Raw genomic sequence first — 15,855 nt, 5'->3', positions numbered from 1 at the left:
TTCTTTTCTCTGGGACCCATCTTTGGAAGAGGGTCTCTGCCCCACTAGCTGTCTGCATATCGCCGTTCGCCTGGCCTGTCACAGAGCAGAGGGGGCACTAGGGACTCGTGGTTTGCCTTTTACTCTTTCCCAGAGGAGCCCAGGTCTTGTCCCACTGAGAGAGGCCAGATGCCCCCTCTCCTGCTGTTTCTCTCCAGGGAGGCGTCTGGGCCCCACCTGTGATGTGACCATGACCTACAAGCAATCCAACAATGTGTTAGGAATATAAGCTAGATCACCTTTACAAGAACGGTGCTTCAGTGCTAGGGGCCAGAAGTCTGATTCTAGAGGCTGCTGGGAAAGGAACACTGAACTCTGACTCGATTTCATGACTGGACTCTCATCTCACCTCTTGCAAAGCTTCACCTTTCCTCTTGAAAGGCATGTGACATGTTCATGTTGATTCAATATAACAAAGATCTTATTTTATGACATATTGAGGGATGTTGCCATGCTGTCTGTTACAGAATTATGTGGAGAAGGAGGATGAACAAATCTGAAAAATTATTGACCCTGTTTTAGGGAAAATGGTAGCTATGCCTCACAAAATATTAGATTGAGTGCTGGATCTGATCAGTGCTCAGGTTAGTTGTCTGTAATTTTCCAAAGTGGTATTTGAAAATAACCAGAAATTTCCCCACTAATCCCATTAAGAAAAATTTCCCTGCATGTTATTTACATAGTTCTTTTCTACTTACAAATTTTATATTCTTTTACAGGGCTAACAATGGAAAGAGCCAGAGGCTTTAAAATGAATGCTGTTAGAATACAGTAGAAATAAGATGTTAGTAAAAGGACCAGAGTTTCTCAATCAAACTTTTGTCTTTTCAACGTCATTACTATTTACGCAGAGCCTAAATATACTTCCAGCTCATTAAAGCTGGACTGATTGCCCCCTGAAGACAGCTAAGGGCACCCACCCACGTGCACAGGCCAGAGTACAAAAGACAAATAGAATAAGTCCCAAGAGGGAGCCCAAAGTCTCCTAAACCTGGTGGTGAGTCAGTGCATTTTAGAGAGCCGATATGTAAGGGGTGGGCCTCTGGAGAGAAGTGCCACCCCCATCAGTGCCCACCCCTGGCTGCAGGAGTAGAGTGGCCAGAAAGAACAGAGCTGACAGCAGCTCACTGACTCACTGGGGCCGACTTTAAACCTATGGTGGATGTCCAGCCCTTTGCACTGGAAAAGGAAGGTGGGGAAGTGAGGAAGGTATTTGTAGCCTGGCTCTTCATTGGGAGGGTCTGGAAGGCAGGGCTGGACGGACACAGGAAAGGGGCTCTGGAGGGGTGTGCCAGGGGTAAGCTGGGAGGCAAAGTTAGAGCCTGGGGACTGGGGAGTGAGATCAGTGCTTTCAGAACAGACCCCAAATCTCCTGGGCCCTGGAGGCAGGTCCAAAACAGGGTGTACAGGCCTTGCACACAAGCTCATGAGGGCAGAAGCAGCCCATTGCTCTAGAGTTGCTGGGACTCTGATGTAATGGAAGGCTCAAGTCTTGGAGTTAGAGAGGCAAAGCAGGAAGAGCTTGGACATGTTTCCCTGCACTGAATGGCTCTCTGGCTGTGTTTTCAGACCCATCACTCTCCCAAATTGCAAACTAGTGTGTTGAAAAAGGAGGCTGGCTTCTGTGTCCTTCACCATATCTGTCTGAATGGCAGGCACCGTTTTGCCCAGAGTGGAGGTTCAAGAGAAGGGAGGATCCGTGAAAGAGAGGAATCTGCGAATTTGTCTTTTCCTGCGTCAGAGAGCTATTCTGGGAACAAAGCAGAGGGTTCTCGGAAGGGGGCTTCAGAAAGTGCCAAGCACCTTACTGACAGGAGGTGACAGTGGTTCATGGTCTTTGCTGCCAAGTTCAGATGGAATCCATCTCCATGCTTGAGAATCTGCACAGTCATAACACAGAGGGGACTGGCTCCCATTTAAATGGCTTGGCTTCACTGAGCCTGTCTTCTTCCAGCCAGTGAGGGCGGTCATGCCAGCCTCCCGGGATGGTTGTGAGGGCTAAGTGAGCCACCTGTGATGGGGTCTCACCACCCCCCTTCCCTTCACACTGGTGCCCAAGGGTCCCGGTAGGCATACGAAGCTGCCTGTAGATGTGTAGGGGCTGCCATGCGGAAGTCACCCAGGAGCTTGTGCACAGAAAATGCCCCCACCTCATTATCACTTTGCTACCATCACCCACCTCACTCCCCGCGCACCACTGTCCGCCTCACTTGGTCTGCTGTAATTCGTGGACCAGACCCATCTTGCCCTCCCTTTTTACCCCCGGGACTCTGGTGTAGTTGCCCCTGTGCACAGAAGCCTGGGTTGTCAACACTGTGTGTGTCTAGTACTGTAGTGACATCTCAGATATGCACTAAGAAGCTGGGCTTCATCTGAAAAGGGGGAAGGCAGTTCTGTCCTGCCCAGGACTTGCAACAATGCTGAGAACTCTGAGGCCAGAAAGCCATGGAGGGAACCGTCTCATTTCTTTTCTCCCTGGCCAGTCTCCACCCTCTCTCTCCCCTGTCCTCCTCCACTGCGTGACTCATAAAAGGCAGTCTGCTTTTGCATTTTCACTGATTGCTTTCTGTTCAGTGCCTACCTAGGAACCAAAGAGATAGTGGAGGAGTACTGGATGTGAACATAGCTACAGGTGTAGGAGGGAAGTGGGGTAGCGACTCTGCACAGCCACAACCATGGCCAGGCCAGTGGTTGTAGAAAGTGCCTGATACCGTAAATGTTGCACCTCCCAACAGTGGCTGAGGGGTAAAGAATCCGCCTGCCAATGTAGGAGGCAAGGGTTCGATCCCTGATCTGGGAAGATCCCCTGGAGAAGGAAATGGCAAGCCACTCTAGTATTCTTGTTTGGGAAATCCCATGGACAGGGGAGCCTGGTGGGCTACAGTCCACTGGGTTGCAAAGAGTTGGACACAACTTAGTAACTGAACAACAACAATAATGACCATAAGTGTTGCTAAGAGCCGTCTCAGTGTGAATGAACTTAATTCTGGGTCAGGCCTATCACCACAAAGGCCATCACCTTCCTGAGCAGCTTCCCTGTGTTTTGGTCAGATGGCAATGACTCAAGTCAGGGATCTGCGCCTTCCAGGAGACCAGTGTTCCTGTCCGGGGCATGTATGGCTGCGGCAAGGACTGTCTGATTCTCATTCCATTTAGGCTGCCACAGATCAGCTGTTTCACTCAACCTTAAATGTTTCTCCTGACTCAGACAATTTCTCTGATGTGGGGATTGGACCCCTGCTTCAGTTCCCCCACCTGCTGAAGGCAGGTCCAGTCCTACTGCTACTGCTGCTAAGTCGCTTCAGTCGTGTCAGACTCTGTGAGACCCCATAGACGGAAGCCCACCAGGCTCCCCCGTCCCTGGGATTCTCCAGGCAAGAATACTGGAGTGGGTTGCCATTTCCTTCTCCAATGCATGCAAGTGAAAAGTGAAAGTGAAGTCGCTCAGTCGTGTCTGACTCCTAGCGACCCCATGGACTGCAGACTACCAGGCTCCTCCGTCCATGGGATTTTCCAGGCAAGAGTACTGGAGTGGGGTGCCATTGCCTTCTCCAGTCCTGCTAACACTCCTTTTTTCCCCCCCTCTATTTCCTTCATCCTACCGAGTTTTGTGTGGTTCTATATATTCTTTTCCACTGGTCAGATACTCCTGTCTGCTCTCAGCTGCACTACATGCACTTCTGTGTCTGAAGGTGTATTCCTGATGTATCCATGGAGAGAAATGTACTCCATGTCCACCTACTCCTCCGCCTTCTTGTTCCTAAGTCAGGGATCTGAATCTCCCAGGAGGTCAGGATTCATTGCGGGGGTCTCTCCCAGAGACACTGGTTCTTGGTGCACCAGGCTGAGTCTACGAAGTCAAGTTTAAATCAACCAGCTTTGGGAACCTTGGCCCCTTGCTGTTGTCATTCCAAGTTTTATTTTTTTAGCTTTTTACTTTGAAAGAATTTTAAGACTTAACAAAAAAGCCTACTTCAAAAGTAAGCTCAGAGAGTTGCCTTCTATCTTTCACCCAGCTCCCCTCAATGTTAACACCCTGCACGCTGTAGGACGATATGTCAAAAAATTAACTATTAACTCAACTGCAGTCTTGACTCAGATTTCACCAATTTCCCACTAATGCCCTTTTCTGATCCACAATCCTACTTCGAGTCCCATGTTGGATTGTCATCATGTCTTCTCAGTCTCCTCTGATCTGTGACAGACATTCATGACCTTGACACTTTTGAAAAGCACTGGCCAGTTATTTTGTAGAAAGCTGTCAATTTGGGCAACCTTGCTTTTAATGGATAGGATTTTATGTGAAAAAAAGATGGCGGGCAAAAGTAAGGAAATTAACCTAAAAGGTTAAATAATTGACATTGACCGAAAAAAAAAAAAAAAAGCCCAAACCCACAAAAATCCCACAGAATGTCTAGCATTGGATTACTAAGAATGACACACAGTTCCTGGTATTTAAGTCCAAAGGGGAAGGACTGGACCCATCATTTTTCTCCCTCAGCAGACAGGTCCCTCCAGGAACAAGGGCTGCATAAACGAACAGCTCTGATAGCAGCTGGGCCAGTTACTTCCCAATGCCAAGACGCAAACATGTAGGACATCTTCAAGCTCTGATGTGAGTCCCTGTCATCTTAGACACGCTATTCTCAGGATACTCATCAGAACAGTCGTTAGGATCTTAGGGATTACAAACAACAACAACAACTAATTTCCAGATTGCTTGGCATTATATGACAAAAAACTGAAAAAAAAAAAAAATCTGTCAGTGATCCAAAGGTGAGAGAGCACACGTGGCTTTCTGTCACATGGAAGTAAACTCGGTCCGTTTGCCATCAGAATGAAAAACTGTCAGTGCGTGGGCTGCCAGGCTTGTCAGGGCACAGCTGTCTCCAGGGTGGGCTCTGGTTCGAACATCTTGGCCCTAATCCTTCTCTCCCACTCTCCGTGGGGCCAGGGTCTCCGTCTCTCCGTGCCGCTGTTGCTCATTCCCTCTCCTCATCTCACAGGGTTTCCACAAAATTGGGATGAAATAATCCATGGTAGGTGCTCAGGAGACGCCAACCACCATCATTCTTCTCAGATTCAACTTAACAGAGAGTCACCTGGGAGCACTTTGGAGGATTAAACAAAATTTTTTTTCAATTCAAGGGTGAGGGTGGGGAGGAAAAGAGAAAACAAGCTTAGGATTTTTCCATGAGACCTAGACCCTCCTGTGCCGCAAGTTGACAACAGAGGTGCCCCGGGTCGGATCCCAGGGCTGGCGTTCTGGGAGCTGTCACAAGTGCCTGGGGCGTCGAGTGGCTGCTGGTGCCAGCACAGTGACCCAGGCCGTCTATGGAAGGGCTGCGGGGCAGACAAGGATAAACATTTTCCATGGTCTGTTCTCTGTTAAGCAGCTGCGGGGCGGGGAGGCAGTCGCATGTGACAGGCTGGGGAGCTCCGAGGCGGCCGGAGCGTTCAAGCGGGGAGCAGGGAGGGGCACAGTGGAAAGGGGCCCAGACGTTATCTTATCAGATATAAGCCAGCCCCCCAGCCCCCCGCCTTCCTCCTTGCTCGCCAGCACTTGAGATGTGCTATTTGAGAATGCCCTGTTTGATGGGAGGCTAGTTTCTGCTGTATGAGTCCCATATTCTGCTGATACCCTCATTCTCATATGTCCCCAGCACTTCTTTATTTTCTAGAAACTTTCTGTGTGAGAGCCACCCCCTGGGCCAACAGAGTCTGCTGCCCTTTGCCCCTCCCCTCACTCCATGTCCCCATCAGCTTCTGTAACCTCTGTTGAATGAATGAGTTAACCTGACGAGCAAGTAGACAGACACTGTAAGGGCCCTTTCCATGTAGGACTTGAATTGGGGTACCAAGCTGATTTCAGTCACCTGCGTTTCACATCTACTTTCCACTGGTAAGGTGAATTAACTTTGAGTTTTTAGCAAAGTGTTCAAATTCTTAAGGTCCTCTTCAGGGTTAATATATTTCTGGGAGAATTTATCTGAATTGTCAGGAAGGCCTACGGAAAGTACGATTTTATAAATGGGGCAATTTTTTCTTTGAATCCCTACCTTTCAGGGACTCATTTGGCAAGCAGAGGGACCTTTACTTACACTGGCTTTTCACCACAGCAGAGAAAAGTCTGGGCTGGAGGGGTCTCAGGGGTCTATGGCGTTGAAACGTAGGAGTAGACCATGAGGCTGAGGGCAGCAAGGCTGGTACAGCACCATTAAGCTTTGTTCTGTTCTCTGGCCTGCTCCTGGATTGGCTGGCCCAAGGCCCATATCTATTAGGAGAGTATAGCCTGTTCTATAAGGTGCCAGGGCCCTTACTCAAATATTTACATGAACTGAGCACTCTAGTTATAGTGCTAACATGTGAACAGATCTAAGAGAGGCATCTTTCAATGCCCACCAGTTCGTGTGGTCATTGGGCAGGCGTGTAATCCATGAGGGTGCAGAGCTGTGCAGAGTGGTGGTCGCTAGCCCGTGCCACCTCCTGTTGCCAAGGAAATATGAGATGCCCTCCCAGTGCAGCATGGACTTCTTCAGGCAGAAGCTTGTATCTTGGATAAGAGGTCTCAGCCGTCCTTGTCAAGAATGAGAAATATTTCATCTTGTTTTCTGCCACTAAAATTATTATCTTTCTTTAACAAACCCTTGAAGGAGTGTTTAAAGAACATAAAGGGTATTACAAACTAGTATTTTTATTGCTGCCCCATAGAACAAATTCCATTACTCAGTTACATGCAATCTGCCTCCAGCCAAGGCTCCGGAGCCAAGCATTTTGTCTGGATGAGTTAGATACTCAGTCTGGAGCCCAGGATGTCTGGGCTTGGGGGAGGGTGAGCTGGTGCAGGAGCAGCTGTGGCCAGGGGGGCTCTGGGGCCCTGCTGGGCTTGGAAATGCAGTGGTGTGTGCCGTGGCCTGATCTGAGGGTACCCTTCACTGCAAAACTTTGTGCTGCTATTAAAAACCCATTCTTTGAGTTAAAGAGCTGAGCAAACAATAGGTTCTCGATGAAGTATCTGTTGACTGACTGATGGATTAGGTGTTGGCCCCTGTCCAAAGTAAGACTTCCCTGGTGGCTCAGATGGTAAAGAATCTGCTTGCAGTTCAGGAGACCCAGGTTTGATCCCTGGGTGGGGAAGGTCTCCCTGGAGAAGGGAATGGTTATGCACTCCATTATTCTTGCCTGGAGAATCCCATGGACAGAGGAGCCTGGTGGGCTACAGTTCACGGGGTTGCAAAGAGTTGGACACGACTTAGCAACTAACACTTTCCCTTTCCTGTCCAGAGTGCTGATTCCTGGGAGAGAAAAAAATGTTCATTAGCAGATATTGGCCGCTGTTTGTTCTACCAGAGACCTGACTCTTTCAGGCCCTTTGTCCATGGGCTAAGTGGACTTTTGACCAGGGAGGCATCGATGTGGGAGTTGTCTACAGACACTTGAGGTGGGGACCTCGCCTCTGTGGAGGCCTCAGAGAACATAGGCCCCCTTGTCATAGAGGGAATGTGAGGAATTAGATCTGGCAAGGAAAGTGGGAAAACAATAAGGGTGAGCTTTACTTTCTCTGCATTCTGATCAAAGGCCTTCCCTGGTGATCTCAGGGACTCTAGCTGATTGATGATTTAGAGTAGATGGTAGATCTATGACACATTGCTTCTGAAAATAGAACAGATGTCCCAAACTCTGTATGACTCCCGTACAGAGTAGGCCAAATACAATTTATCAATTCAGGAAAATGTAATTAGGAACCCTTTCAAATGAAAAGACCAGTCTTGGAAGGGCCAGCTGCCTCGTCCTTCAGCCTTATCCAGCCTCTATTTTGACATTGAAATTGATCACACTAAACAATGGAAAACCCATAATGTCAGGCAAACATAAGCCAATTCTCGGTCAGTTAAATATGAGTGTTCCTCCAACTGCCAGTTGTAAATCTCAGGGCAGGAGGTCACTGGTCCTTCTTGGGCTGTGTGTGTCTCACAGAGAACATCCACCAAGTCCGCTCAGAGGTTTGGCTGTTTGCTCCTTGGCATTGAGTCCTCAAGGAGTCAGTGGTTCTTCTCTGTAGCGGCCCTTTGATGAGTTGAGACTAAGACCATGGTGTTCATGGGGGGCTCATCCTGACGACTCCCGCCTTGTGCCGAGTTCCGTTAACACCTTGCTGGGGTGCCTCTGCAAGAGGTACATCCCTGCAGATTTGTGGGATCATCTCACCTCATTTGCATCATTGGAATGTGTGTTTTCCTGTACTGTGGAATTCCTTAACAACTCTGATCTGCTGCTTGTGCTGGGAAAGGCTGCGCTCTCAACATGCCACCTGCGCTTTGTAGTTCACACCCTTTCTCAGACACCTCATAAGGGTGGGCCTCCCCCCACGCCTGCCCTCTTACACGGTCCCCTCTCTGTCTGACTCTCCAGGGCGGTGCCTGGGTCATCTCCAGGGCAGCCTCTGGCAGCCCCTAGATTTTTTTCCTGCCCTGAAAACAGCCAGTCAGCCGGGGCTCTTCGGCAGGAGTAGGGTGGGGCCGGGGGTCGTGAGCGCTGTGACTCCCCGGGGAAGGGGCCTGGCTGCTAACACTGCCCTCTCTTCTCACCCCTTCGTCTCTGGCCCTGGCAGTGCGGAGGACCCTGAAGAGCGGCCTGACTCCGGAAGAAGCGCGGGCCCTGGGCCTGGTGGGCACCTCGGAGCTGCAGCTGTGACCCCACGGTGCCCTCAGAAGCATGTCTGCGCCGAGCGTGAGCTCCTGCCGGGGGGGGACCCCTCCCGTGGAGGTGCGGAGACTCTAACGCCCGAAGCTTCTGAAGGGGGGAGGCGCGCGTGTCTAGGTGTCTAGGCTTGTGACACGGATGCCGGCGTCCCCTTCCTGTACTTTCTTCATCGTGTCCGCTGTGTGTCTCTTCCTTCCTTGACACCTGGCTTAGTAGTTCCAGAGCGTGACACCTTTTCTGTGCCAGGAGCAGCCCCTTTTCAGGAGCAGATCCCTTCCGTCACAGTTACCATGGTCATGAGGCAGTTTGGTTAGGTTCACAGACCGGGTCCCGCCACGACACCAAAACATGCAGATGTCAACTCCAAAGCCGTACACAAGAGAAAGCACAGATTGTTTACTGGTTGTGGATTTTAGATGTACTATTAATAAATGTTTATACAAATTCATAAATGTACACCCTGTTTCAAATACTAAATAAACAGAGTTTAATGCCGTAACTGGAAACCTTTCTTCTCCTGCGTAGAACCTTAAATAGCTCCATAGGCTCAGCTCTTTCTGGATCCACAAAACCTCTTCTTAGGTTCATGAGAAGGACCCTGACTCGGTATGGCCTCCAAGCCCTTTGGATTTCCTTTTATTTGTTAATTGAGTGAGAAACGCTGATGTGTCTTCCTGGCAGTACAAGTTAGCAATAACCTCCTGTGTATCACCTTACCCGCATGCTTTGTTTTTGCTCCTTTGTGATGCTGACGCGAAAACTAGAGTAGCGTTGAAAAAATCTGTTCTGCAACTGACTCACCAGCCTCTGATGTAAAAATTCATTTTCTCAACGAATTTACTAAGTCACCAAAAGAAAAATGAAAAGTTGAAGCTTTGTCTGCAGAGAACTTCAGAATGAGAAGTACTATCCTTGGTGCTCAAGCGCAGCCATCAGAAACTCCGGCATCTAGAGGGGAAGATGCTGTGAGGGGCTCTCAACCACAGAGCCACTCTGAGGGGCCTGAAGCCCTCCGCAGAGACCCTCAGCCCCTCAAAGGGCGCATGGCTCCCTCTGAAGAACCTCCACCTCCGGAAACGGGACGGTCAACAATCGCCATTGCTCAGTCGTGTCCGACTCTTTGCGACCCCGTGAACTGTCGCCCACCAGGCTCCTCTGTCCATGGGATTCTCTAGGCAAGAATAGTGGAGTGGGTTGCCATTTCCTTTTCCAGGGGCTCTTCCCAACCCAGGGATCGAACCCAGGTCTCCCACACTGCAGGCAGATTCTTTACCGTCTGAGCCACCAGGGAAGCCCAGTATTCAAGGGGGTGGTGTCAAAAGATGGTCAGGTCACCAATTCTCTCTGTGTCTCACTTCCAGAACCTCTGTGACCCTGTGTTCCTGAATCTGGGCGGGTGTCATGTAGAGACAGCATGCAGTCATGTGGTCTGGAGAGCTGTAGATAATATATTCACCCCACTGGCCTTTGTGATTGTGCCCCTCCTCAAACTTCTGCATCTCCACTCTCTGGGAGACAGGCAGCTCTTTCAAACAGGCATTTGTCAAATAATACGTGAGTACCCTGGAGAGCCTAGAACCTGCAAGAGTTAGATCTGTGTATTCCAGACAGCTGAGTTTATTTAATCACTTGATTGAAAAGGGTGCATAGGGTATTAATGTTTATTTCCTTATGGTTCTAAATAACATGTATTATATTCCACATGTGGTTTAGTGGCTTGTCAAAGCCTCGGCCTAGAATATGAACAAGGAATTTCTGTATCACTGGGGATCGTGATGGGCAAAGAAAAGGAAGATGAATTTTTTTTTCCACGCACTTAATGATCAAATATTTTGATGCCCTTCCAGGGGTCCCTGGTGTTCTGCTGAGAGTTACTGCTGTAGAATAAAAGGTCACATTTGGAAAGAAGTGACTGAATAAATCTAATGTTAATTTTATTTTAGGGATTAAAATATTCTCAGAGAAAGCAAGCTAAGTCAGATAATTTCTTGGTTACAGCTAGGTAAAGAAGGCCTCTTTTTACTGGGAATTGGTTTAGTAGTTTTTAGTGAATCTGAGTGATTTTCTTCTGTAGTTCATTTCCTCTCTCCTTGTCACCATTCATTCTGTCTGCCTCTACTGGTGTTTTTAATTCAAGAAGTTAAATTTTTCTTAAAGACTTTTGAGAAGCATTAAAGTGAATGGTACTTTGCAGTGTGAGATATTGCTAATTGTGCCGGTCATCACTATATGTATTCTTGTGCCTATTTCTTAATCTGGGTTGAAATTACAAAATTGCTGGTAAAGAAAGGCAAATACTTTTCTTTTAAAGATACCTGTGTTTTAGTTTCTTTGGAGTCTTGAGGGTTTTTTTTTTTTCTATTTAAAAAATAACTTACTGAGAAAGTTTAGGGTGGAGGGGAGGGTGCACAAAGATATAACATGCTTATGGATGGGAAGAGTACTATTAAAATAACTATACTATTATACTCAGGCAATCTACAGATTCAGTGCAATCTCTTATCAAAATACCAATAGTGTTTTTCACAGTAGTAGAACAAATAATTCTAAAATTTTATGGCAACATAAATGACACTGAATAGCCAAAATGAACGAGAGAAAGAACAAAGTTAGAGGCATCACAGTCCCTGATTTCAAACTATACTGCAAAGCTACAGTCATCAACAGTGTGGAACTGGTATGAGACACATAGATCAATGGTATAGAATAGAGAGCCCACAAATGAACTCACACTTATATTGTCAATCTGTGCAAAGGAGGCAAGAATATACAGTGGGGAAGATATAGCCTCTTAAATGGTGTTGGAAAAATGGACAGCTACATGCAAAAGAATCAACCTGGTCTACTCTCACACCATACACGGCAGTAAACTCAAAATGGATTAAAGAGTTAAGTATAAGGCCTGAAACCATAAAGCTTCTAGAAGAAAACATAGGCAGTGTGCTCTTTGTCATCGGTCTTAGCAATATTGATTTTTTTTTTTTTGCTCAGGCAAAGGAAACAAAATAAAAAATAAACAAATGGGACTACATGAAATTTAAAAGCTTTTTCACATTGAGAGAAACTACACAAAATGAAAAGACCACGTACAGCATGGGAGAAGACATTTGCAAACAATATATCTGATGAGGGGTTAATATCCACAATATTCAAAGAATGTCTACAACTCAATGTAAGAAAAAAAAAAACTTGATTAAAAAATGGACAGAGTACCTGAATAGACATTTTTCCAAAGAAAACATACAGATGGCCAACAGGCATCTGAAAAGATGCTCAACATCATTAATCATCAGAGAACTGCAAATGAAAGCTACAATGAAATATCTGTCTGAATGGTTATTATAAAATACAAGACAACAATACCAAGTGTTGGGGAAAATGGAGAAAAAGGAAACCTCATTGATGGAAATGTACATTGGTATAGCCACTATGGAAAATAGTATATAGGCTCCTCAAAAAAATTAAAAATAGAATTATGATATGATCTAGCAGTTCCACTCATGGGTATTCATCTGAAGAAAGCAAGAACACTAATCAGAAAAGATGTATGCACTCCTGTTTTTATTGCAGTATTATTTATAATAGCCCAAATTGGAAGCAACCTAAGTGCCCATCAATAGATGAATGAATAAAAAAGATGTGATATATATATGCACACAGAGTGGTGTGTTAGTCATAAAAAGATGAAATCTTGCCATTGTGACAACAGAGATGTAACTAGAGAGTATTATGTTAAGTAAAATTTGAGAATGACAAAAACTGTGTGATTTTACTTATATATGGAATCTAAAAATGAAAACAAACAAACATAATAAAACAGAAAACAGATTTACAGATATAGAGAAAACCGGTGGTTGCCTGAGGGGAGGGTTGGGGGAAGGAGAGAAATAGGAGAGGGAAATTAAGAGGTACAAACTTCCAGTTATAAAATAAATGAGTCACAGCTATGAAATGTACAGAGTGGGGAATATAGTCAATAATTATGTAATATTTTTTTTACAGTGACAGATGGTAACTAGACTTATCATGGTGGTATTTTGAAATGTATAGAAATATTGAATGGCTGTATTGTATACTAGGAACTAACACGAAGTCATAGCTCAATTATAGTTTAAAACAAACTCTAGGAGAAAGAGGTCAGATTTGTGGTTACCAGAGGCAGCAAGTGGGGGAGTAGGAATTGGATGAAGGCATTCAAAAGGCACAAAGTTTCAATTATAAGATAAGTAAGTATTAGGGGCATAATGATAAACATGATAAACATGATTAACACTGCTGTATGTTATATATAAGGTTGTTTGGAGAGTAAATCCTAGAAGTTCTTATCACAGAAATACTTTTTTCTGTTTCTTTAATTTTTCGTCTACATGAAATAGCTATTGATTAAACTTACTGTGTAATCATTTCATGATGTATGTAAGTCAAATCATTGGACTGTATACCTTAAACATATACAGGGCTATATGTCAATCATATCTCAGTAAAATTGGAAGAAAGGATACTCCACCGAGGACAAGCACAGCACGTTACAGCTATGGCATGAACCCATTAGGAGGTAAGCAGACACCTTCTGTCCCTGTGTCAGCAGCAGGTTTCTTGGACTGTGACAGGTCCCTGCAGCACCTGGATTATTCACTTGTCCCAGCTAAAGCAGAGGCCGAGGCTTTTGCTCTATCAGAAAAAAATCCAGAAAGCTCATTTCCCTTCAGAGACTCCTTGCCCCTTGAGAGCATCTGCCTAACGGGGCTTTCAACACTGCTTTGCTTTGTGGGAGGGGGTTCCGCTGGGTGACCATCAGATACTTCTGAGCAGGGCAGTGGGCTGGGAAACAGAAACAGTAATCCTTGCCCAAAAATGTCTGAATCAAGTACACAGTGGAATAATTGTGTTTTTGTAAACCCCAAGTTTCAAGTAAGAATCTGAAAGGTAGCTGTACAGAAAGAGATGGCTGCCTGGGGAAGCTTTTGGAGCTGCTGTATCCAGCCCCTGAGAAATAGGTGTCCTTGATGGTATGCTGGTTGAGGTCATTTTGACTGGAGCTCAGCACACACCTGAGTGGTAGATCTCGCTACAGAATTAGAGCGATTCAATCAACATCAGAGAGCTCCCCGGCTCAGAAGATTAGCTATGATATTGGAAGTGACAATCCCACTTCTGACAAGACACATCTTTGGGCTTCCCTAGTGGCTCAGATGGTAAAGAATCCGCCTGCAATGCAGGAGACCCAGGTTCGATCCCTAGGTCGGGAAGATCCCCTGGAGAAGAGAATGGCAACCCACTCTCATGGACAGAAGAGCCTGGTGGGCTCATAGTCCCTGAGGTTGCAAAGAGTCAGACATGACAGAGTGACTAACACAACACACATTTCCCCAGTATAAACCATCCTCAGAAATGCAGTCTCAGTGGAGGAAAATGGGTTCTAATCCAGCAGCCCATCAGCAGGTGGTATGAAAAAAAGCTTGTCTACCTCTCTGTGGAAGAAAAACTTGTTCTGAAGTTTGTAAAGGTTATGAAAATTTAAACAACTTCCTAAATTAACATCAGAAAATAGAACGTCACCTTTGGGTGAAGTAAACTATACAAGCTTGTGTTTATAGAAAAATGTTGAAGGTGATTTCCCATTTTTTCAGTGGCCAAAAACATGCTTTGTGAAGACAGTAATTAAGGCCTCAGCAGTCTGTTTTAGAATCACATGTTTAAAGGAAAATAGCGTTTCTCATTAAGCGATTCAGTAAGCATATATTCTATCAATAAAATCCCAACCCCTGTCTCGGACCTGTGTGGACATGGTCCCGGGCCACCTGTGGGAGCAGGTGTGCCTCAGAAGCCCCCAGACATTGAAACACAGACCCTCAAGTGCAGTCTAGAGCTCCATCTTGCCCAAGGGGTGGCCTCACTTAAAAATAACACAAGTATTGAGCCGGGAACTGGAGCTTTGGCAAAGGTAAGCCATTTTTTCCAGAGGCTTAATCTTGTCCTCACTTTGCTGCTTTGTCTTGAGGTATGAGGTCTCTCCCTCTGTTGGCCTAGAACTGTCCTAAGGACTGTTTGTGTCACTGCTCTGGTGGATCTCCAAGATACTCTTCTGCTGTGAGAAAAGGAGGAGGTGACTGATGCCCAGAGGAAAAGCAGGTGATCTGAGAAATGTCACTTCGTCAGTGGGTACTTACGAGCTCAGGAACGTGTTCTTAGTCAGGCCCACCTCTTCCCTGGGAGGGCCGAAGAAGTGCTTTAAGTGCTTTAAGATGTAAGTTGAACATCTTTTACTATTAAAATTAAAAAAAAAAGATGCTGGGAACCTGCTCCTTCACCTCCCTCAGCTTTCCATGCTGGAGACACTGTAGAGCCCTAGAGGATAAGCTGCTTTGAGGCCTTTGTCTACAATGTGGGGGAAAGCCCAGAACCCATGCAGGCCGCTCTGCAGCCAGGACAGCAGGCCCTTCTCCAAGGTATGCAGTGACATGCTGCCTCATCCCGGGCTTGTCCTGTGAGCCAGCAGTTGTAAAAAAATCTTTAAAGCGTTAAAGGATGCTGTATTTTAGAAAAGTATCTGAAGTTGAGTAAATATCCCTGTCCTTTGTTGAATATGGTGGTGGTGGTAGTTTAGTTGCCAAGTTGTGTCTGACTCTTGTGACCCCAAGGACTATATAGTCCATCAGGCTCCTCTGTCCATGGGATTCTCCAGGCAAGAATACTGGAGTGGGTTGCCATTTGATCTTCCCAACCCAGGGATCGAACCTGCATCCCCTGCACTGCAAGCAGATTCTTTACCACTGAGCCACCAGGGAAACTCTTTGTTGAATATAGCATGTTACAAAAGGGCTTTGCAGCAGTTATGCTGAGAATTGTGAAAAATAAGCCATGCATAGTCCAAGACAGGGTTGCCCAACAGAACAGTCTGTGATGATGGAAATGTTCTATATCTTCCCTATTCAAATGGTAGCCACTAGACATACATGATTACGGAACACTTGATATGTGACAAGGGTAGAATTTTGAATTTTAAGTTTAATGACTATCTGTGGCTAGTCACTATTGTACTGGACATCACAGGTCTGAGAGAACACATCTTGTTATGTATTTGTTGCTGTTGATTCATTCTACATAAAGGTT

General features: G+C 46.1%; 1 protein-coding gene across 38 annotated transcripts in view; it reads left to right on the top strand.

The window, feature by feature from the left end:
* The window catches only part of FHOD3 (formin homology 2 domain containing 3), a 514,139-nt gene extending 504,898 nt beyond the window's left edge, over positions 1-9,241 (top strand). For all 38 annotated transcript variants that reach the window (XR_014074757.1, XR_014074756.1, XR_014074755.1 and 35 more), the window contains one exon: positions 8,651-9,241. Coding sequence is in view for 28 of the 38 variants with exons in the window: in XM_081562360.1 (XP_081418486.1) it covers positions 8,651-8,733 (83 nt within the window). In the remaining 10 variants the exon portion in view is untranslated. The remainder of the gene's footprint in view (positions 1-8,650) is intronic.
* Positions 9,242-15,855: the final 6,614 nt, after the last annotated feature.

Source organism: Giraffa tippelskirchi, chromosome 14, assembly GCF_054371585.1.
Source record: "Giraffa tippelskirchi isolate mGirTip1 chromosome 14, T2T-mGirTip1v1.2.pri, whole genome shotgun sequence".
Lineage (NCBI taxonomy): Eukaryota > Metazoa > Chordata > Mammalia > Artiodactyla > Giraffidae > Giraffa > Giraffa tippelskirchi.
The sequence above is the reverse complement of the archived record's forward strand: the minus strand, read 5'-3'. Positions and strand labels throughout refer to the sequence as shown.